The sequence below is a fragment of the Paroedura picta genome, chromosome 9 (assembly GCF_049243985.1).
Source record: "Paroedura picta isolate Pp20150507F chromosome 9, Ppicta_v3.0, whole genome shotgun sequence".
Classification (NCBI taxonomy): domain Eukaryota; kingdom Metazoa; phylum Chordata; class Lepidosauria; order Squamata; family Gekkonidae; genus Paroedura; species Paroedura picta.
This window is the reverse complement of record NC_135377.1, coordinates 41,818,896-41,843,456: the sequence shown is the minus strand read 5'-3', so window position 1 is coordinate 41,843,456 and position 24,561 is coordinate 41,818,896. Positions and strand designations below refer to the sequence as shown.

General features: G+C 41.3%; 1 protein-coding gene across 2 annotated transcripts in view; it reads right to left on the bottom strand.

Annotated features, from left to right (window-relative positions):
- Positions 1-13,979: 13,979 nt before the first annotated feature.
- The window catches only part of DSC1 (desmocollin 1), a 32,725-nt gene continuing 22,143 nt past the window's right edge, over positions 13,980-24,561 (bottom strand). The window contains exons 12-17 of one of the 2 annotated variants that reach the window (XM_077352538.1): positions 23,076-23,285; positions 22,731-22,976; positions 19,767-19,888; positions 17,963-18,241; positions 17,055-17,100; positions 13,980-16,971 (exon numbers count right to left, since the gene is read on the bottom strand). In XM_077352538.1, the coding sequence (XP_077208653.1) occupies positions 17,065-17,100; positions 17,963-18,241; positions 19,767-19,888; positions 22,731-22,976; positions 23,076-23,285 (893 nt within the window). In that variant the 3' untranslated portion in view covers positions 13,980-16,971; positions 17,055-17,064. The remainder of the gene's footprint in view (positions 16,972-17,054; positions 17,101-17,962; positions 18,242-19,766; positions 19,889-22,730; positions 22,977-23,075; positions 23,286-24,561) is intronic. The other variant, XM_077352537.1, reaches the window with a different exon arrangement.

The window sequence follows — 24,561 nt, the reverse complement described above, 5'->3', positions numbered from 1 at the left end:
CAGGCATTTGAAATGATTACTTGCAGAGCGGGCATAGGGAGGCATGACAACATTGGCATCTCAGTGAGTTTTCCCTCCTTCCCTAAAATATTCTACAGAGATTGCATCCACTTGTCCTCAATGGAGTTAAGTTGGCTTTTTCAAAGAAGTTAAGAGCTTGGGGGTGCTCATACCTCGCTCTTCAACAAGCTGGTTAGTATGGTGACCAGCTGTATTAAATAGCCACATGATGGCAGTGCATTTTAGAAACTGGCTTGCTGTAGCTAGGTAAACTAGACAAGAGAACGTTTCATCAAAGTCAGATTTTTTTTTTATTATACTCAGTGGTGGATCATGCTAATAAATGGGTTTGGTATGATGTTTTGTGGTCCCTGCCAAATATTGATAGGTACAAAATCAGGCAAGCACTGATTAGCTTCTCCTGAAATGCAGAAATCTTCATTAATTTGGGGTCTTTATAAATAGGATGTTGCTCTCTTTTCTTAACCTTTGTTTTCATTTCTGGTTGACCCACAAATCTAACCTTGACTTCTTCCTTCTGGGGATAAGCAAACACCTTGGTGGCAAAAGTCAACTTTGCATTCCCACCTGGCCATGCACAGGAAAGCTTATCTCTTGAATCAAACATTGTTGGTCTTAAAGGTGCCACTAGACTCAGACATTGTTCTGCTGCTTCAGGCCAACGGCTACCTACCTGCATCTTGAAATAGTGTAATTTTCTAAGTTTAAACTCTATGGAGGAAAGGAATATCCTAAATTTCCTGGGATAGAAAAGTCAATGTGGGACAAACTGAGAACTAGAAAACTGAATGAGAAGTAGTCCCCAAAGAGCAGGGGTATCTGAGGCAGGTCAGCTGGAGAAACAGGAAAGATATAGAGCTCAGAATGCTTCCAAAATTTTCCTCATATGAATTGCTCCCCGTGTTTTAGAATTCTGAATTATTGGACCCTGGTTCTAAAGTGGAGCTGGCATATCTTCTGTCATGCCAGTTTTTATTTCTGAATTTTGTTCAGACTACGGTGTTGTCACTATTTGTAGCTGATTTCATTTCCTTCAGTTCATGGGCATGAGAGAGCCAAAGGACTGCCGTGAATGGGTGGGGGCTGAATTTTGTATACTGAGTCGAACAATCTAACCAACCCGTGGCTGTTAGATTCTAGAAGTATGTAATGTTTGAAAGTTCTGCCCATGAGTTATTCAGACTCACAGTTCATAAACACATATATGCCTTGGTATATGTTCTTCTTTAATTCATAGTGTGATGCGGTAGTTTCTTGAATTCCATGTTAATATATGCAAGGAAAAGGAACCTTTAAACTTTGTTTTGTACTGACATCCAGTGCTCAGTCCTTGCTATTACAAGTTGTACAGACTGATAAACTCTGTTACCCAATTAGGAGATTTTTTAATGTATGTTCCTAACTGCATGACACATTTAACAAAATGGTTCATGTATGCTAGTATATCTTCAATTACATGGTATAGTTAAATTATTTATTTCATATATGTATATATAATTTAACAAGAATTTAAGTTTCATTTATTAGTTTTGCAAAAAAAATCTATATGCCCTTTATACAGATGAAAATCAATCTTCACAGTAAGTAATTTTCCAAATGTATGGTCTAAAAAATTGAAGGAAACAGTCCTAAGCTGGTCTATTCAAAAATAAGTCCATGCTATTCAATGAGGCTTACTCTCTGAAGAGTATTCTTGGGATTGTGTTTAAAATATTCAAGAAGGCTCAGGATCCTACCAAGATGTAGTCAATTGTGCGTATGTGTAAATACACTAACAAAATGGGGACAAGCCACAGTTATTTAGTTAACTGCTTTGACTTCTTATGCAGTAACCTAATAGGCATACTAAAAATTCGGAAGTAAAGTGATATTTTTCCTCAGAGGAGGAGGGCAACTTAGATCAACTGTAATTCTCACCCATCCATCCTTTTGAGCAGTGGCAGATTATAGTTTCTGTTCTTGTCTCCACCAGGAAAGAGCCATCTTGCTTCTGTTCATTCCCTGCCAAGGGAAGAAATTGATCCTTTTAAAATAGCTCAATCTTTTTTCTTCTAATTTTATTCTGACTTCCATATTCTTCTATCCAACTTCCATCTCCACGCCTTAAAAAAAAAATCTTGCTTTAAATCTCTCTCCTTTGGTCGCTGCTTCTGCCAAAGTAACGGCACCCAATCAAACCATGGGTGATGACTTGGAGTCTGTATAACACATATTGACAAGGAAACATGTTCATCCTGTCTACAGCTAGGTGCAGGGAGAAGAGTTTCTGAGCTATGTTGCTCACTTAGCAGGAAACAATTGTTTCAGAAAATAACCCTTGTGATGCCCTTCCTTTGTAGATGTTTTTTTTAAATACCAGGGAAATATTAAAATATTTCATATAGTTTATATTCAAAGCTTTGTGAATGCTCAGACTCACACCGCACATGAATTTTATTAATAGATTAGCAAAAAAAGCCCATTGTAATTTAAAGTACAACATGCACTAGCCTTATCTCTCCCCACCTGGGGCAGGCCTGCTGAGGCCTGGAGAAGCCATGGTGGGTCTTCTCAGGGTTGGGGGGAGTGCTGGTGCAGGCCTGGAGAGGCTGCAGTAGGCCTAGAGAGGCTGCAATAGGCCTTTTCAGGGTGGGGAAGGAGTGTTGGCAGGAATCACAACCTTTCCCATCTCCCCACATGCCAGCGAGGCAAGGGCACACTTCCCTTCCCTCCCAGGCACCGGTCTCAGTTGTGGTCCCAGGTCATCTCCCCTCTTCCCAGTTTGCACACACTGGCTGTCTTACCTCTCGCAAGCAGTTGAGTCAAGTGGGCTGTCAGTGGAGGGGGATGTGGCCAGACGCGGGACAACCTACCTGATTGGCCAATCAGGTACACAATTTTTTCCAACTCCTCCCACCATCCCTGTCCGGCTTTATTTTTGGCACAGATATACATTTCCTTGTTTTTTTAACTTCATCAATCATATTAAGAGATCATTGACATTCACCAGAGTATTGTGAATGTTTGTACATTGACAGAATTTGTTGGATTATCATGTGTGTGTTATTAAAACCTAGTATTCTGAACTTCTTCTAGTATTCTGTAAATAAAATCTCTGCTTCCTGAGAGGTAGCATTCAAGGACCTTTTCCCTTGATCATTCCTACCAATCCAAGAGCAATTTCCTAAGTGGTGAATTTTGTCTGTATGCAGTCTAATACAACCTTAATCAAACATAAGAATGCCTCTCAAATGATCTAGCAGATTTGTCCATAATTATTGTCAAGCAATATAAACATGCTCTTGTTTTGAAGCTGGTAAAAACAGCAGCTACCTACTATTTTTATACATATAAAAATTGCCATTTTATTTTTAATGGCTTACAAACAGTTAACAGTCTACAAACATATTCATGCCAGAATTATTGTGAAAACAGATATGGAGACCCAGGTTCCCCATTTCCACTCTGCCATGGAATATTGCTGGTACCCTTTGGCCAGTCTCAGTGTAATCTCTGAAAAAAAGGAGGATAGATGAATGGTGTAGAGCAGTGGTCCCCAACCTCCAGTCTGGGGACTGGTACCAGTCTGTGGATCAGTCGATACCAGGCCATGGCTCCTCCTTGTCCTCCTCCCTGGCTGCTGCCTTGGGGGCTGCCCTGCCACTCTGCCGCCGGCTCATCTTTGGTGCTCTCCAGCGACCACCATAGCTAGGGCTCCCCTTCAGTTTGGCACTGCACAGCTGCTGCTGGCAGCGCCCCCAGCAGCTGGCAGGAAGTCAGGGGCACCGGTGGGAAAGCAAGTGGAGCAGGGGTTCAGGCAGCCGCGGCGATGTCCCTAGGCAAAAGACTACCCTCCCCCCGGGCCTCAGTAAAATTGTCAAGCGTTGACCAGATCCTGGTGATAAAAAGTTTAAGGACCACTGGTGTAGAGTGATTTCTATATTTATTTATTAAATTAATACATTGATATAATTATTATTCAGATTATTATTATTCACCTTTTCTTGTGGCTCAAGGTGGTTTAAAATAATAAACATTTCCCATTAAAACTAAAAACAAAACAGCAAACCCTAAATATCTCCTTCTCTAGGGATGCCAACCTCCAGATGTATTTCATCTGTTTGCATGTATGTGCCCATCATATGTGATAAGCTTGTATGAAATGCCTCATGTTCGAGGGCATTCTATCTGGAAAACGTGGCTTTGATTAACAGCAGCATTTGGAAGAGTGAGTGTACATGTTGGTGCATGATTGTTCATTCCTCTAATTCAAATGTTCCTGGGAAAAAGTCTGACTAGAAAATGAAATTCTTCTGAAGTAAATTCTGACAGTTGCTGGGCAAGATTCTCCATGCCATCCAGTTCCATAAATGTGATCCAACCCTGCCCTGAAGGGAAAGCTTACAGGGTGTGAGAGACTGTTTTAATCTCTATGTAGATCCTGTTCCCATCTTTCCTAATTCAGGCTTTCAGCCATGAATTGCATAGACAGTATTTGTCTGCTGCAAGATCTCAAGAGCTTTTAAGGTGAAAACCTTGAATTCAAGAATAAGCTCCAGTAAGATGTCTCATCATGTTACTGAAGTTTTTGTCAACTTTGTTAGTTTTATCTTCATACCATAGCTGCAGGACACATCATGCTTAGCTTCTCTTTTCTACTTTGGACTTTATGTATATGACAGATACATGACCGTAATGTATTCCATAGAAGACAATAGATCTCACCTTTGCAATGGCTTGGTAAAGCATCATTGCTATGAAGCTGTAGTGGCTTGGGTTGCCAAACCAACAAGCTTTGGAAATGACCTTTGCAATCCTCTCCCTACCCTGAACTTTGAGCAAGGAGAGAGCTATCACTTATACTGCTCAGCTTGGGGTAGCAATTAGGAGCGCAGACTTCTAATCTGGTGAGCTAGGTTTGATTCTCTACTCCCCCACATGCAACCAGCTGGGTGACCTTGGGCTTGCCCCAGCACTGAGAAAAGGGACAATGAGATGCTCATTAAACTCAGTGTTTCTTTTGGCAAAAAATGGTAAGGCACTGTGGTGTCATGAGTAAATTAGCAGTGGGCTGCAGCCCTGTCCTTGGCTAAAAGACAGGATGAGAATCAAACTGAAAGATCTTGACCTAGGACTGATTCTAGCTTAGTGACCAATGGCCACTAGAACTGTTTTCTTTCCTTGTGATACCCAAGAATGAAATTAGTGAATTTGGGCCTTTCAAAATAAATTCACCATAACTACCAAGCCTTGTTTCCATACTCAACATTTCCATTAAAGGTTGGAATCCATATGCTTAAAGGAGTGGGAAAATGTACTTTTTAACCACTCTGGTTATACATTTTTTTTTTAGTACATGTGCTGCCGAAGCAAGCACTGGTTATAAATGCAACAGTGTGCTTAAAGGGAAAATTGAATGTAACACAATTGTGTTATCTATCTTGAGTATGCATCCCAACTTGTTTTATCAAGGATTTACTATATTAGTTTATATTAGAAAGTTTTCCTTGGGAGCAAATTTGAATTTATGAAAATGCTGTGTTTTTCTGATATGTAAAAGAGGTTTTATTTTTTTAATTCTGTATATGAAATTATCACAACTGCAGATAAAAATGAAACTGTTTATCATTATTCCTTTAGGTGAAATGGTAAGTGGCTGTTTATCTGTAAGTGTGTTCAAAGCCACAAATGAAGCCAGCAAAATACTAGTAAAACAGACTGCAAAGACTTGGCATGCAAGAAGGGAGAGTGGTTAAAAATCATACATTTGCAGCTGAGCAGTCCAAGGGAAATGCTTGCATGCTAATTTCAGACTATAAACTGTATGTACCTGTGTGTGTATGTGTGTATGTGTGTATGTCATATCCACTTGACAAAGTTGCACGGATTTATTTTTTTAACTTTTCCCCTCTAGATTCTACTGAAAGATAGAAAAAACATTCTGTCCATATGTTCCAGATTTTACACACCCATGTAACTAGAACAGTTTAGCTTTGTTTTTGATTTTTTTTAAAAAATCTCACATAGCATGGCTTAGCATTAGTTGCTCAATGTCTTTGTTGTTCTCTTGAGTATGTTTTAACTTGTCAGCAAGTGAGTCACACTGAAATGAATTGTGCAACTCCTGCCCCATCAGAATTTTAGAAGCACAGACATTTGCCTTGATAAAACTTGTTTGAACAATCCCATGTGACTTTCTCTGGTAACAGTGTTGAATCATAGTGGGCATGCAAAATCATGTACCGATACCTGCTTCCTACAACAGGTTTTAACTGGCATACACAGCTCTTGAATAGAATCAAAACCTCAAGAAGATACACATTTGATGGCTTCTGCTGCTTTGCGGCATTCTTTCTGTAATCGTTTCTCAGTCAGTTCAGTGTGCTTACCTTACTGCAGGCAGAGGTGCTAAATGCAAAAAGAGACAAAGCCTTTATCCTGTAACTTCATATCTACAAATCCCCCTGCTTTTCCTTATCTGTGCTTCCATGGAATTATCTGAGGGGTTTGCTATATATTTTGAACATGAGTTTGTAAGTGACCTTGAGCCCTGAGGACAGGAGGACAATAAATATTTAAATAAATAAATGTAAATGATGACAGGCAGCATGATAGCCAGAGGATCCTAGGAAAATTATATTTATTCATTTTCTTAAAATTCTGCCTCTCCTTAAGATCCTCCAGGCAACAAACAGAAAAAATAATATAAACTAACTCATAAACATATCATCAAAAAACCCCAGTATTATAAACAATTAAAAACAAAGTAACCAGACTTCAGTAGTAAAATATATGGCAGAAAATAAGCACATGCATTAGAGGATGGTCATCCAGGCCGAATGAATACCAAGAAAATCATGTCTTAATCTAAAACAAATAGGAAAGGGTCCAACTTCATCACTTAAAACACCACTATTAGAATAGCTCTAGTCTGTGTGCCTCAGGTGGCAAGTGGACACAAAAAAAGGCCCCCACAGTTGTGCAGACAAAATTCCTGAAGTATTTTGCTTTTGTAGAAAGGAAAAGTGGCACAAATACCCCTATGGTACACAGAGTATAGTCTACCCCAGAGTCCATCTACCAGTCACAGGTGTACCAAAAGTGCAACTGTGACAGGCAAAAAAACAGACAACCAATGTGGTCTGATGGAGTTATAGTCCCCTGATGTCAGGCAGCCCAAGCTTGCATGCCGAAAACACCACAGGAAGGAACAAAGAAATATATGGCTCCCTGTTGGAATGAGCACTTTAGGAAACAAACGGTGAACATGCTCCATGAACTCTGCAGAGACTGGCTGCAGCCAAGTTCACTTTTGCCAAGGGTTCCCACAGGGAAGGAAACATGGCCACTCCAGCCATGGCCACTCTAACTACTGTTGTGGTTCATTCAGTGGGGGTGGGGACAGGAGGCCAGGAAATGGCTACCCATGGGCAGGAAGTAGCCCAAAGCAGACTGGTGAGGCCACTTGGGGGGCAGGAAGGCCCTGCAACTGCCTGCTCCCAGCCCAAACAGCCCCACCACAGCCTGTACAGGCCTCATCTCTGACCTGACCTTTCCCCCCACTGTATCAGAATGCACAGCCCTCCCTGTGAGACACCCACTATGGGGCTGCCCTTGGAAGCTCTGAAAATGCCACACTCACGTGTGGCATTTTCAGACCCTCCAAGTGCCACCCCAGTGTACCAAGGCCCTCAGAGAGGCCTGTGCATGCTGGCACCGCCCTGTGCATGCTGGCACACCAGAGCTGTGTGTGGCATTTTCAGAGCCTCTGAGGGCCATTCCAGTGCATGGCGGCCCTCTTGAAAGGCTTGTGCATGCCAGCACAGTTTGGGAGGAGATAAGGCTGCCAACCCATAGGCTTTGCCCCTAGTATTTTTACAGTATTTGCTGGCGTATAAGACTACTTTTTCCCCCTGAAAAACATGCCTCCTAGTGGGGGGGTCGTCCTATACGCCGGGTGCACTTCAGTTGGGATAGACATAGCTGACCATAGTGGCCCATAGTACTGTAATGTAATGTAACAAACTCTATATTTTGAGTGGAAATAGTGGGGGGTCGTCTTATACGCCCAGTCGTCTTTGTTGTTGTTATTGTTAGGTGCGAAGTCGTGTCCGACCCATCGCGACCCCATGGACAATGATCCTCCAGGCCTTCCTGTCCTCTGCCATTCCCCGGAGTCCATTTAAGTTTGCACCTACTGCTTCAGTGACTCCATCCAGCCACCTCATTCTCTGTCGCCCCCTTCTTCTTTTGCCCTCGATCGCTCCCAGCATTAGGCTCTTCTCCAGGGAGTCTTTCCTTCTCATGAGGTGGCCAAAGTATTTGAGTTTCATCTTCAGGATCTGGCCTTCTAAAGAGCAGTCAGGACTGATCTCCTCTAGGACTGACCGGTTTGTTCGCCTTGCAGTCCAAGGGACTCGCAAGAGTCTTCTCCAGCACCAGAGTTCAAAAGCCTCAATTCTTTGACGCTCGGCCTTCCTTATGGTCCAACTTTCGCAGCCATACATTGCAACTGGGAAGACCATAGCCTTGACTAAACGCACTTTTGTTGGCAGGGTGACGTCTCTGCTTTTTAGGACGGTGTCTAGATTTGCCATAGCTTTCCTCCCCAGGAGCAAGCGTCTTTTAATTTCTTTGCTGCAGTCCCCATCTGCAGTGATATTGGAGCCCAGGAAAATAAAATCTGTCACTATCTCCATTTCTTCCCCATCTATTTGCCAGGAATTGAGAGGGCCGGATGCCATGATCTTTGTTTTCTTGATGTTGAGTTTCAAGCCAACTTTTGCACTCTCCTCCTTCACCCGCATCAACAGGCTCTTTAGTTCCTCTTCACTTTCTGCCATTAGAGTGGTATCATCTGCATATCTGAGGTTGTTGATATTTCTCCCTGCAATCTTGATCCCAATTTGTGACTCCTCTAATTCCGCATTTCTCATGATGTGCTCCGCATACAAGTTAAATAGGCAAGGTGACAGTATACAGCCTTGCCGAACTCCTTTCTCAATTTTGAACCAGTCAGTGATTCCATGTTCAGTTCTCACTGTTGCTTCTTGACCTGCATATAAATTTCTCAAGAGACAAATAAGATGCTCTGGTATTCCCATCTCTTTAAGAACTTGCCACAATTTGTTGTGCTCCACACAATCAAAGGCTTTAGCATAGTCAATGAAGCAGAAGTAGATATTCTTCTGGTACTCCCTAGCTTTCTCCATGATCCAGCGTATGTTGGCAATTTGATCTCTAGTTCCTCTGCCTCTTCGAAATCCTGCCTGTACTTCTGGAAGTTCTCGGTCCACATATTGCTGGAGCCTAGCTTGCAGGATTTTGAGCATAACTTTGCTAGCATGAGAAATTAGTGCAATGGTGCGGTAGTTTGAACATTCTTTGGCATTGCCCTTCTTTGGGATTGGTATGTAAACTGACCTTTTCCAATCCTGTGGCCATTGTTGAGTTTTCCAAATTTGCTGGCATATTGAGTGTAGCACTTTTACTGCATCGTCCTTTAAGATTTTGAATAGTTCAACTGGAATGCTGTCACCACCACTAGCTTTATTGTTGCTCAGACTTCCTAAGGCCCATTTGACTTCACATTCCAGGATGTCTGGCTCCAGGTCAGTAACTACCCCATTGTGGTCATCAGGGATGTTAAGCTCGCTCTTGTATAGTTCTTCTGTATAATTTTGCCACCGTTGCTTAATCTCTTCTGCTTCTGTGAGGTCCCTACCATTTTGGTCCTTTATCATACTCAACTTTGCATGAAACGTTCTCTTTATATCTCCAATTTTCTTGAAAAGATCTCTGGTCCTCCCCATTCTATTGTTTTCTTCTATTTGTTTGCACTGTTCATTTAAGAAGGCATTCTTATCTCTTCTAGCTTTTCTCTGGAATTCTGCATTCAATTGGGTGTATCTTTCTCTTTCTCCCTTGCCTTTCACTTCCCTTCTCTCCTTAGCTATTTGTAAAGCTTCCTCAGACAGCCATTTTGATTTCTTGCATTTCTTTTTCTTTGGGATGGTTTTAGTTGCTACCTCTTGTACAATGTTGCGAACCTCCGTCCATAGTTCTTCAGGCACTCTGTCTATCAGATCTAATTCCTTAAACCTATTTGTCACCTCTACTGTGTATTCGTCGGGGATATTATTTAGTTCATACCTGAGTGGCCTAGTGCTTTTCCCTACTTTCTTCAATTTAAGCCTAAATTTTGTAACAAGAAGCTCATGATCTGAACCACAATCAGCTCCTGGTCTTGTTTTTATTGACTGGATAGAACTTTTCCATCTTCGGCTGCAGAGCACATAGTCAATCTGATTTCTGTGTTGACCGTCTGGTGATGTCCATGTGTAGAGTCGTCTCTTGGGTTGTTGGAAAAGAGTGTTTGCTATGACCATTGTATTCTCTTGACAAAATTCTACCAGCCTGTGCCCTGCTTCATTTTGTACTCCAAGGCCAAACTTGCCTGTTATCCCGGTTATCTTTTGGCTTCCTACTTTAGCATTCCAATCCCCCATGATGATAAGCACATCATTTTTTGGCGTTGCTTCTAGAAGGTGTTGTAGGGCTTCATAGAACTGATCAACTTCATCCTCTTCAGCAGCAGTGGTTGGGGCATAGACCTGGATCACTGTGATGTTGAATGGTTTGCCTTGGATTCGAACTGAGATCATTCTGTCATTTTGGGGATTGTATCCCAAGACTGCTTTTCCTACTCTCTTATTGATTATGAAGGCTACTCCATTTCTTCTGCGAGATTCTTGTCCACAGTAGTATACCTGATGGTCATCTGAATTAAATTCACCCATTCCTGTCCATTTTAGTTCACTGATTCCTAAAATGTCGATGTTCAGTCTTGTCATTTCTTGTTTGACCACGTCCAGCTTGCCTTGATTCATGGATCTGACGTTCCAGGTTCCTATGGAATAAAAATCTTTACAGCATCGGACTGTCTTTTCGCCACCAGTTACTTCCACAACTGAGCGTCCTTTCGGCTTTGGCCCAGCCGCTTCATTCATTCTGGCGCTACTCGTACTAGCCGTCTGCTCATCCCCAGTAGCATATTGGACACCTTCCGACCTGAGGGGCTCATCTTCCAGCGTCATATCGTTATGCCTATTGGAACTGTCCATAGAGTTTTCATGGCAAAGATACTGGAGTGGTTTGCCATTTCCTTCTCCAGTGGATCACCTTTTGTCAGAGCTCTCAGCTATGACCTGTCCGTCTTGGGTGGCCCTGCACGGTATAGCTCATAGCTTCACTGAACTACGCAAGCCCCCTTGCCACAACAAGGCAGCGATCCTTGAAGGGGGTATACACCGTCGTCTTATACACCGGCAAATACGGGTAGTTTATTTATTATTAATTTTTTATACCGCCACTCCCGGGCCAGCCAGCTTGTAGTGGTTCACAATACAAGAATTAAACACTAAAATATCGTAAGAGAGCAGACTACCAGCTTGCCAACAACCACAATGCAATATTAACAAATTAAAAAATCAACATAGATGGCAATAGTAACTACTTTTTATATACCCTACTCCTCAACTTGCCGATTCCTAGTCTAGAAGGTATAAATCGGGGGCAATGATCAGCTCTCCAGGGGGTCATTTCACAAGGGTGGGGAAGGACCCATTCTTATTAACCCAGTATATGGCCCGGCCTCAACCAAAAGCCTGGTGGAAGAGCTCTGTCTTGCAGGCCCTGCAGAACCCAGAGAGCTCCAATAGGACCTTCAGCTCATCTAGGAGCTCATTCCACCAGGTGGGGGCCAGGACCAAAAAGACCCTGGCCCTGGCCGAGACCAGGTGCACTTCCCAAGAGCCTGGGACCACCAACAGATTCATACCCACAGAGTGAAGAGCACTGCAGGGAGCATAAGGAGATAAGCAGTCCCACAGGTAGGTAGAACCCAGTCTGCGTATAGCCTTAAAGGTCAAAAACAATACATTGAACTTGATCCAGAAGCAAACCAGCAGCCAATGCAGCTGCCTCAGCTACGGTTGAACATGGGCCCTCCAAGATGACCTAGTGAGAATCCATGCAGCTGCATTCTGTACCAGTTGCAGTTTCTGGGTCAGGGACAAGGGTAGGCCTGTGTAGAACAATTTACAGAAGTCTAACCAAGAAGCAACAGTTGCATGGATCACTGTAGCCAGGTGTTATGTGAAGCCGTGCTTGCCGGAGATGGAAAAATGCCATCTGGACTACCTTTGTGACTTGAGCCTCCATGGATAAAGAGGCATCAAGAATCACTCCCAAATTCCTGGTCATTGGTACAGATGTAAGCTGCACCCATCCAGGCAGGGAAGGCGTATTTCCTGATCCTGATTTATAAAAATAAATAGTATACCATAGTGTTAACTAGAAAAGTACTTGTTGCCGTTTGTATTAATAGACAGAGCCATGGGAAAGGAATGTTTAGGGCTTCACATGATTATGTCATCACATGCTTCCCTTTGGTTTGAGGGCCACTGTACCACATTTACCCACCATTTTGGGGAGATGGTCGGTGCACATCAGTGTTTCATCTCATGATGGCCTACCACTTTGAGTGGGGTGATCCTCCTCCATTAAGGCCCTGCTGCCACTATTGTCACTTGCCTGCAGTGGTCATTGTGGCCAGGCCTTCTGACAGCAACATTTTGGGGATGTTTTAGGGCAGTGGAGCCATACTGCTCTTCATTGTTGCCTCCCTCATTGTTGAGAGGACTGCTGTGCTGTGTACCACTGGCCCTTCTTAGGCAACATTTAGGGGTGGCCCATCTGACATTTATTTGGGTTTCAGGGCTTGCATCCACCCCATCTGCATGCTTCTTTAGAAACTTCATGGTCTGGAAAGACTTCTTTCATGGAGGCTGCCAACAATCTTGAGACTTGGGGCTTCAAGATCCCTTACATTTCTTAATGGTTTGTGTTCCTCTAAGTCTTGGCATTTCCAGCCTCCCCATCCACACACTAGGTTTGTGTTCCCATTTGAATAGGTGTTTCCAGTATCCACCACACACACATCTGTGGCCAGGCGTGCTAACCTCTCAGGGGGAAGCTCTGCCTACCACAGTCTGAATCAGTGCTGTTCTTTAATCATGGAATTGGAAGGGGCTACAAAGACCATCTAGTACAATCCCCTGTTCAATATAGTATCAGCCATGAGAGTATGGCCAAGCCTCTTGTAGGTTCTTCCACCATTCGATAAATGAAATTGTCAGCTAGGGAAATCAGAAAGTTGAATGACTCAAATGATGTATGTGCGGACTCTCCTGCTAGCCACTGGGGGGGGGGCGGTTCCTCACACACCGTCTGAATCAATGTTGACTCAAAAGGACTGGGAAGAGCCAGCTTGGAGTAGTAGGTAGGAGCATGGAATTCTAATCTGGTAAACCAGGTTTGATTTCCCGCTCTCCCACATACAACCAGCTGGGTGGCCTTGGGCTCACCACAGCACTGATAAAGCTGTTCTGACCCAGCAGTAATATCAGGGCTCTCTCAGCCTCACCTACCTTACAGGATATCTGTTGTGGGGAGAAGAAAGGGAAGGCGAATGTAAGCCACTTTGAGACTCCTTTAGTAGAGAAAAGCAGCATATAAGAACCAACTCTTCTTCTCTTCTAGATCCTAGTTAGGACTGCCAATTGCCTGGAGTCAAATGTCTTGTTCTTTAATAGAAGCTTAATAGAACTATATTTACCTCCATCCTAAAAGCTTCAAGTGAATTTTTATTATGTGTGTACAATTGTACCAACAATTTGTATCAAGTTCCAGTCTTTTGTTGAAAACTATGTGGGAACCCAAACAACAAAAGAAGACTAAAGTTCTATGGTGAAGCTATTCTTGTTAAGTAATTTGAACAACAAAGGCAGAGAAATGAGAAGGTTAGAGAAATGAATCGCCGCCTACAGTTCTACTGAAATTCCAGGCATGTTTGCAACCATACCTGCCAGTAAACATTAGACAGAACATAAGTAAAAGAGCTAGTTCTGTAGTTATACTATATTTTCAAATAAAAACCACTTTATTGCTTAACTATTGTACAAAATATCTTCAAAATGTAAAATTCAACAGGGTGTTTACATAACTAAGCAGTGCTTTACAAGAAGCATGTTGAAAAGAACAGATTGATTGCAATTTGATTCAAAGTAGTTTCTATTGGTGAGATAAAAATATAAAATATTAGATATGGTTGTATTTTGTAAAGTTTTATAAATAATTAATACAAAGTTCTCAAACTTTACATATTAAACCTTAATCATAAATTATTTTCTTTTTTTATCTCTGTAAATTTAATAGCTTAGTAGTACATTTAGTAATTCAAGGCACAGTGGTTTTCAAGAATCTCTGCTTACCAGGAACTCTGTCAACTCTTATCTGCCACAGAAAGAACAACACCACACCTGGGGGGGGGGGGTTCTAGGGAATATTCTAAGTCAGTGGTCCCCAACCTTTTTATCACTGGGGACCGTTCAATGCTTGACAATTTTACTGAGGCCCAAGGGGGGGGGTAGTCTTTTGTTGAGGGACATCACCACCGCCTGAGCCCCTGCTCCACTTGCTTTCGTGCCGGCACCCCTGACTTCCTGCTGCCTGCTGGGGGGTGCTGCCAGCAGCAGCTGCGCAGTGCCACGCCGAGGGGGAGCCCCAGCCATGGTGGCCGCTGGAGAGCACCAAAGGTGAGCTGGCGGCAGAGTGGCAGGGCAGCCCCCGAGGCAGCAGCCAGGGAGGAGGACGAGGAGGAGCCGCGGCCCCGTACCGACTGATCCACGGACCGGGACCAGTCCCCGGACCGGGGGTTGGGGACCACTGTTCTAAGTCACCCACTTCATGTAAGAGCTTTGCGCAGGCTAATCAGGCTGTACCATATGAGCTGCACACTGAAGGAAAAAGTGACAGCAGAGATGGACAAGCTTGCCTTTTCATCATTCATCATTATTCACCACCTCACTGAGGAACCCACATTTCTAAGAACCTTAGAATACAGCTTGTGAAAAGGCACCACATGTATACCATGTAACAGCAAGAGTATCCTAACTAATATAATAAAAGGTTTTTCTAAACCTGATTTTGTAATTCTAAAACTTTTATAACCAAATGCAGTAAAAGCAATAAAAAGCTATTGTTTTTTAAAAATATATACACCAGGAACCCTATCCAAGCTACTAACAGTAGTAATAATTTGTATCTGTATATAACATTTTTCACTTCAAAGGAAAATATCTCATTTGTCATTCCTATATTGATGATGACTTTACAAAACAAGAGAAGACAAAAAACACCCTAATTTATAGGGGGTTTGCATTTACGTATTTCTACCATTATTTCAATGGTTGTTTGTTTCTTTGTTCGTTTGCAGTTTATACTGCCTGGGAAAAGTCGGAATAGATTTACAACTTTACTAAATAAATTATTTACAAAACAGGTATTAACATAAGTAATGACATTTGGACAAATTTAGGATGAAATTTTATCTCATTTTTCAAATTATGTACATTCAGGAATGTAATTTAGGCGGTTTCACTTTTCTCCATTAAATGAACAGGATGCTCTTCTTAAAACATTTAAATGTCAGACTGTCCTTCCAACTGTACTATTAAAACATTTATAACAAATCATCATTAACAGTTTCTGCACTAAGAGTTCCAAAATCAGTGACTTATTTCTGAACTGGCCTTCTTAGGTATGCCGTATTAAACAATCCCAATGGCTTTATGACAAGGGACATCCGGAAGCTAAAGGCTGGGTGCTTCTTGCACTTTTTTCATTTTTCTAACTTTCTATAATCATACACATTTGTCCTTTTCTTTCATTCCCTGAAAAATTAGAAAAATATATTGATGGAGAGGGGGGACTGTCCAGACTCACTGCTCTTTTATCAACTTGTCTCTTACTTCACCCAGGATGGAAGATGCAATAATAAGTGGCAGTGCTCTAGCCATATTTGCAATTACTACATATAATTAATATAATTTGGGGGCATGCAGTATGTTTTCCAAGCTTCTTGTTTTGGTGGCCAATGTTTGAAAAGCCAGAGTTCAGCTAAAATTAATTTAATCTGTTGGGGTGTAATACTGATTTTTTATACTGCTGACAATACCATAGGAATGTCACATTCTCATTCAATGCATATTGCTGGAACGGCTTTACTTGCACTCCTTATACTGGCAAATGTGCTGAGTAGAAATTCAGTGTTTTGTTTTTTTTAAGTAGATATCCTACAACTATACATTAGGTCTTTTTCCTCTCACTCCCACAAGTCAGTTTGCTAATTTAAGAACTTTTACCCAAATCATCTCTCACCTTTCAAGTCAATGACTTAATTTTAAAATTCAAAACATTTCATTTTCATATTGTGAATGTATGAAATTAACTACTTTAACAATAGCATATACCATTTTAGCATTTATTTCTATAAAGCTAAAGGAAAGCAGCAGATGACTCAAACAAAAGCTTCCTATCACCCAGCCCCAAATAGCTGCAGAGCAAATAGAAATTATATTGTTGTTTACAAAACAGTTTGCCTATAATATCAGCTTTGTTTAAAGATGTTGAAAGTTAATTCAACGCTGAAAAGTAAAATCAAATCCAAGACAGTATTGCATGTAGATGAAATTCTATAGCATCCTGAAGTTTAGGCATCAAAACAATGATTTTGATTCTGTTATTGTAGTATATTTTTGATTAACTACTCCCACATAAAGGCAAGGGGGGGGGTGAATATAAAAATCCACTGAAATTTTACAACAGCCACCTCTACTGAAAGGGTAATGATTTTCTGAACTATCACCAAACTTATCTCCTTATACAGGTTTCTGCTAATGTCCTAAACTTGGGTTCCAGCTGATCTAAAAAGTCCAGCGCTTCTTCTTCTTGCTGATCAGTGCAGCAGCCTACAGAACCTGCCGGTGATCCTCTTCCTTCATAATTATATGAAAGGACATAGTCTTCGGAATGCTTATGCTCTTCATCCTGTCCACACAGATACACTTTCTGTATAGGGGGGAAGACCACATGTTACTTGTTTTCTTAAAGGAACCTAAACATATGGCATAAAAATAATTTCGTTGATTTACCTTTCAATGTTTAATTTTTAATCAGAGTGTGTCCTCTAATGGATTCCTATATATAAAAAATGCACATGATTGGTCTATATCTTTCATTCTAAGAATTTAACAAAAATTATCAAGCTTCTAATGATCACATATTGTATCAATAAAATGCAAATAATTCCTATCAGTTTTTAAAAGTTCATTAAAAGATTTTATAATATAACTTTATAATATTTATTATAGATAGGGTCAGTGTTTGGGGTTCAGTCCATACCACAGACTCTTCCTTGGGATGCAGGGACTAAATAGCCTCTGCTATCAATACTAGGCACTATCACCATCTTCACAGAACCCTTATTAGGCATTTATTATGAACACTAAACAATCTAAAACACCACATAATCAGTTAGCACAAGTACACACAGAAAGGACGCTGATAAATGATTCTGAACTTAAGTAAAATAGAGATAAAATTATCCACGTTCATTCACAACCAGCCCACAGATCCTAGGCAAAACTAGAAGAGGTGTGAAAAATTAGACCAAAGAAAGAAAAACAATAGTAAAAAACAAGCCAAAACAAAATGTAAATAGCAAATCCATGGTCAGATCAAAATCTTTACCTCTTTTTCAAAAAATGTCCTCATGCCTTAGGGTCATGGGGTAGCCATAAATCAGAAGCATGTTGATAACATTTAGCATGCACATATAAATATGCCATACAAGGAAAAATTTATCTTTTCACTAAACCCAAAAGACTATAGAGCATTGAAAGCACAGCTCTTAAAAAAAATAATGACATTGCTAGACAATGAATGTAAAACAGATTCTAAATACATTTTCAGAATATATAATCCCAAAGATATGGCCAACTGATATTAACCCTAACAAAGGGTGCATGAGCTATTAATAAATACAGATGAGCATCCTTACCTCGGTTAGGCGAGGATGGGTGAAATTCTGCCATTCTGAATAGGAGTATCTATAGGTATCCATCATGGGATGTCCGTATCCCCTTCCAGATTCCAATGTATGATGTCCTTTCACTGACTGTAAGGTATGAAGTCCTCCTCCATCAAGTGATTCCATGGTCTGATGTCCTCCTCCCTTGACCATTTCAAAGCACTCCTGTCCTCCAGTTTTTACTCCAAGGCCAACCCCTTGATCGCTAGTAACCACATTGCCTGTTTTCACAGGAAGTATGTTTGGGTCCTAATGGAAAGGAATAACAGGAAAAATAAAGAAAACTTATTGAAAAGGAGACAGGTACAATTTGGATCAAATTCAGAAGCTCCTTTGTATATAAGAATGAAGGAAGGATCAGTAAAACTTGTACTCATTCTGTATTCAATGCTTCTGGATGTTTCAACTGGCTCTTAGAGTTTGACTTTTACAGTGGAAGCCAATCCAGTCCCTGACTTTATTAACTTTCAAGTAACACAACCTGGCTACCTCTACACAGTTCTTTGTGTAGAACTCCTAACTGTTGCACATACGGAGGCATTTGCAGAGCAAAATTACGTGTACAGGTGGTCCCTAGACTTTCCTCCACTGCCCTACAATGTGTGTAGGTACCATTTTCTCTCAATAGGTACCATTTTCTCCCCACTCTATCAAATCACTTGTTTAAGTAATTGAAAACTGCTATACTGCCCTAATGTTAAAATTTTGTAATGATTTATTATAACTTGCACCTTCTCCCTTAACTTTGCAATGGAAAGAGCTAGATATTTTTATACCCCATCACTACCTTTCTCCACAACAAGAGCCCAAAGTAGCTTACATCATTCTCCACTTTTCTATTTTATTCTCACAACAACCCTGTGAAATGGGCTATAAATGTGTAACTGGCCCAAGGTTGCCCATTAAGCTTCCACAGCAGTGGTAGTTCAAACCAAATCCCAACTTGCAACTCTAACTACTACACGACACTGGCTTTCGTGGTGGTGGGGTGCTGTTGAATAGTAGCAAGCTGCCAGTTCTGGGCGAGTCATGCAAGTTGAAAGGTCAAGTCACCTGGTGGGTGCTGCCAGTCCTCCTTCAAAAGCCAGGACAGCTCTGCAGTTGCCACCACAGCACAAGGACCTTCAGTGCACTGCTCAAGGTATAAACTAAGTGTATACATAATATTTTTAAACAATATGATCATTTTAAAAGACAGCCAGTTAAAGAGTTCTGCTCAAAATGCTGAATACTTATTATTAAGAGTTATGAATGACCTCACTCCCCGATATTTTTGACTGATGTTCAAAGTATCATGCAGACAATTTTTAGAATCCCTGGGATGAACTGAAATCCACCAATCCTACTGCCTATCACATAGTAGGGCTTCAGTTATTTTCTCATTATGGTTTGAAGTAAATCATCTTATGTTACAAGTGGGAAATGACACCTCCATGTGCATGGGAATGGATCAGAAGGAGCTAAGTCAGGGTTTTTGGGCCAGATCAGAGGTCGACTACTTCAGATATCCCACTATGTTCCTACTGAAACAATTGCATGTTCTGTTCCCTTACTGCCCTTTTTTGCCTCTTGCTATTCTCCATCATTGCAATCTGCTGGCCTTTGGCTAGTTTATTTCACATCTATTCTTCAGTAGTCATCAACTTTTCATCCTTTCAAACCTATTTCCTCTTCCATCTTCACTCAACCCTTGATCCAAACCCATTCTTTAAGGTGAGCACAGTACCCAGTATTTGCAAGTGATTCAGAAATAATAAATTATCCAATAACCTACCATTACTTCTTCTCCGGGAGCTTCAGTGTTTGATATGATCAAGTTCTGATTAGCCAAGTCATCACAGACATGTTTGCTCACAGGTGCAGCACCCCAGCAGCCACAAAGTGTTATCAGAATCACTGCAGGAATGTGAAAGACAGACATGAAGCAACCGTGTCTCCAGTATTAAACTCACTTACTTGAAAGTGAGGTTCACTGGTTTTGATGGAACACACTTATATGTTATGATTTTAACTTTTGTGTTGTGAGCTGCCTATTGCAGGTTTTTGGTGGTATTATAAATGTTTAAATTAAAGAATATATGATGTGTGTAGGATAATGTAAGTGAAATTCCTGAGTAATTCATGCAGTTGAGTAATTCATTCTGATAAGCTGCTAGGAGGTGGATTATAGCAGAGAAATCATTCACTATGTAAGTCTAGACACACACCTCAATTAAAAGCTTTGACTATTCTCCACTAGGAAACCAGACATTTGCAGTACTAGATACTGTTTTTCAATCACATTTTAAGACAAAGATAACTATCACATTCTTCAATCAATCACTTTATGAATAGATATGGAAAGATGCAACCTGTTAAAGACTTGAAGGGGAATCACATTTTGCCTCTCCCACTATTTCTTCTTTCCCTATCCTGAAAGCCCCTATAGCCTCTTCTTTTTCCCTCCTTCATTCTCTCCTACCTGCCAACCTCCCTTGATCTGCCTTACATCTTCAGCTTTCCCTCTTTCCCTCTCACTGGAAGTCTCTTCTCCAGAAAACAATGTCTCGGTTACCTGCTGCTGACTTCAGGGCTTAGTTGCATGGTAGAGAACCGGCAAGTACAGAAGCATCCCATTTTCCCCTGTATCCACCTCCCTACAATATTTCATCTTTCCATTCACCTGGCAATCCTCATATCCTCAGCCTTACTGGCTTCCTTCTCTCCCCCGCCCCCCATCAACCTACCTCTTATCTGCTCCCCCTCATCTTCTGTTCAATTTATTATTTGTTTACTGTACTTTTCTCCACAAAGGGGACCCAGTGTATCTTACTCAATTTCAGGATCACAACAAACTGTAAAGTAGGTTAGGCTGAAAATGTATAACTGATCCAAGGTCACCCAGTGAGCTTCCACAGCAGAATGTTAATTCAAACCTGGATCTCCTAGCTCCTAGTCTGAAATTCTAACTACTATACACACTGTTTCTTGGGGGAGGGGGGTGGCTGCTGTTGAATCATAGTCACCAGATGAATCTGGGTGTGTCTTGTAAGGCTCATGGTAGCAAGTTGCCCAAAGATTGCTGCCAGGTCTGGCCCTGGCAAGTCCTCTCTCAAAGGCCAGATCATCCCTGGAAACAGCCCTGCCCCCTTTCCTTATATGATAGAAGCAAGAACTTAGAGACAGGCAATATTTGTATTTTCCCTCATGGCTGCTGTTTCTAAAATATATAGGCACTGCTTCTATTATTTTGAGGCTGTTAATCCTCTTAGTGTTTGTGTTTTTATTATTTCAAAATCTTGAATCTGGAGCATTCGTTTCATAATTGTAGGGCTGCCACTGAAAAGGCAGTTCTCAATTATCACAGTTCTCAAGCTATAAACACAAGACAGTCTTTCGAGTAGGATTCCCATGCAGAGGTTTCCCTCCTCAGGGTGTAACATGTAGGACAAAACAATAAGTCCATCATGTTTACACTGACTAGTAAACATAGCTGCTGTTGGTCATGGAGTGGGAAACACATGCACAATGGATTTAACTTGCACACCAAGTTCTGCACAATGGATTTAACTTGCACACCAAGTTCTGTTAACACCACTTAAACTCTGGGCCACTTCTGTTTGATTTCATAGTATATTCCTGGTAAATACTGATTTTCATTTACCAGGCCAGGCTTTACCAAAGTCACTTCCGCCCTGTGTCTCTCCAGCTTATCCATCATTTACAGTTACAGGCTCTAAATATTCCTTATTTAGATCCTCCTGTACTCTACAAACTTGCAAAACCCTTCCTGTCCTGTCTGCTGCTGTTTCCTGTAGCTCAGAGTGTGTCACTGGGGTTTCAACGGCTTTTTCTGACCTTTTTACTATTTCGACAGTTTTGGGTTTTTTGTTTCTCTAATTTTAGACAATAAGCCTTCGTACATTGCTCTTGCTAACCATGATAGCACACTATTCCTACTTGTCGACTTTGTACGGGAGTGTTCTGCCTCACAGTTGTTTGGTGGCTTGGCTTTGAGGTGGGGAAAGAGATCCCCCTAAGTCCCCTTCAATTTCATCGAGTGAAGAGGTGGATCATCCACTGTGTTTAGTTTTTCTATCTCTCAGGAACCATCTAAATTGTGAGGGAACTTGCCTGTAGAACTGTTCTAAGCCTATCAGCTGCTTCAGTCCTTCAAATTGTTACTTTACTCCCCCTCAACCCATTTATTCAAGGTTCTACTGAGGTGACTAACTGGGCATAAATTTCACCTGAATTTCTTTTCATCTCTCTGAAGGCTTTTCTGCTTTGTTCTCATCAACCCTTCCCGGCCATTCTTCATGAGGGCTAACCCTATCAACTCTTCCCACAACCCCTCCCCATCCACAGCTAAAATGGCAGGTAGTATCTTCTCTATACACCAACTGCCCATTGTGCAAAAATAATAAAGCAGCCAAGAAGCTGTCATCTCAGCTCCTGCCAGAAGAGACAGTTGCTGGGATATATATATGTTTAAAGAAACTTGTTTCCATATGGAGTAGTGTACCTATGCACTTTCAGGCTGGAACCTGCATAGATCTTAAAACAGGACACTGTTGTTTTGTTTGTTTGATTAAATACCAATTGCAGTCCCTCTTCAATGTGTTAATGCATAAATGTTAACTAAACCAACCTTAAGTACTTTCAGAACAAAATGCGAGAAGCAATCCGAATTTTACAGTGTAGTGTTTGACAGCATTAATAGCACTTTACATTTCATATAAAGTATAAATATGCTTACACAGCAGCAATAATGATCCAAGAATCATTGCAAGTATGGCCCAAAGTCCAAGAGTAACATTAGGTGATTGATACTCAGTGTATCGAGGTGGGAAGCTGTCCGTACAATCACTTGGGGTCATACAGTCACACACTCGAACCGTTACTTCAGAAATACCACTGATTCCACCACTATCAGTTACCCTAATAGGAATCTTGTACACCCCAAAGGGTATCTGGTCCACTGGTTCCAGGTACACAGATCTATCTGAAAAAGAAACAACACAAGCAAAGTGGGAAACATTATTTCATAATCATCCCTTACATTTTTACTGTAGCAATAAAATTTCAGGAAAGAAATACTCACCATCGTTTTCTACCAGTCTCCATTCTGGGTTTCTATCAGGCATTTCAAAACTGAAAGGGACAGTATAAGGAAATTGATCAGCATCCACAGCAGTAAGACAAATTGGTTTTCTGTCTCTGCACATCGTTTTCTCAGGTTCAATAATTACTGGGAAATTATCATTTTCATCTTCTAGATTGATCACTACTGTTCCAGTGCCTGTTTTGCCACCTAAGAAAAAGAAACAATTTAACGTTAACCTTACTTGTTTCTTATTCTCATACTTTAAGAACCGACTTCTTCATCTTGCCTAAGGTAAAATTAAAAACGTATTTTCAAGATTAACAATTGCGTGAGCACAAAGAATAATTTATTATACAATGGTATTAGGGTTGGGTGCTTCGGCGCCAAAAGTGGCCAGTCTCTCTGGTGCAGCCAGCGCCGCACCGTGGGGGGGCTGCGCCGGGAGAGACCAGCTGCTTCGGGTGCCTAAGCGCCCAACCCTAAATGGAATGTCTGCACACCTGGCTTTTAAGAGTACAGCCCTTGGTGTTCAAGGATGTGAAGGAATAAGAACAGACAAACTGTCCATCATCCTGTCTTACAGTGGCCAACCAGTTACTCTGTAGAGCCAACAACAGGGGATAGAGGCTAAGATCTTCCCCTGGTGTTACCTCCTGGCTCTGGGATTCAAACATTCCCCTCAGTCACCATAACTAGTAGCCATTTATAGACTTATCCTCCATGATTCTATCGAATCCCTTTTTAAAGCTGTTCATTCCTGTGGCCAGCTCTACATCCTCTAGCAGCAAATTCCACAATCACTTGGCCTGTAAAGTAGTATTTCCTTTTGTCCACCCTAATGAGTCTACTGCCCATCAACTTTAGTGGATGCCCTCAAGTTCTTGTATTTTGGGGAAGGTAAAAAAAATTTGTTTTGTCAACTCACTCCACCCCATGCATAATTTAATAAACCCCACTGGAAGCCATCAAGTTCTAATATTATGGGAGAAGTAAAATAATTTTTTTGTCAAATCTCTCCACTCCATGAATAATTTTATAAAATTCTATCATATTTCCCATTCGCTGTCTGTTTTCTAAACTGAAACAAACTAGATTCTTCAGCCTTTCCTCATAGGAATGGTGCCTTCAAGAGACATTTTGTTCTTCTTGTCTGTCATAAGGGTATATCCAAATTCCATTGTGTTTACAGTCTGAGAGGCTCCACAGAATTCCTTTAAGTTCATGCCTTTTGATCTACTGAATGTTTGGAAACCCTAGGGTTTACTAGATGTAGTCAGGAACCGGTAGGATCTGGTCCAGCTGATACAAGCCAAGAACACTCTGCCTATGTAGCTGGTTTGCAGGTCAAGTTGCACTCGGTCTAAGAGAACATACACTCACTTTGCCAAGGCCCAATGCTATCAGAAACAGAAGTACAGCCATGGGCCTTGGATTCAAAAGCTCCAGGAAGCAAACAAGGGCTTAATCCAAAGGTCTATTTTCC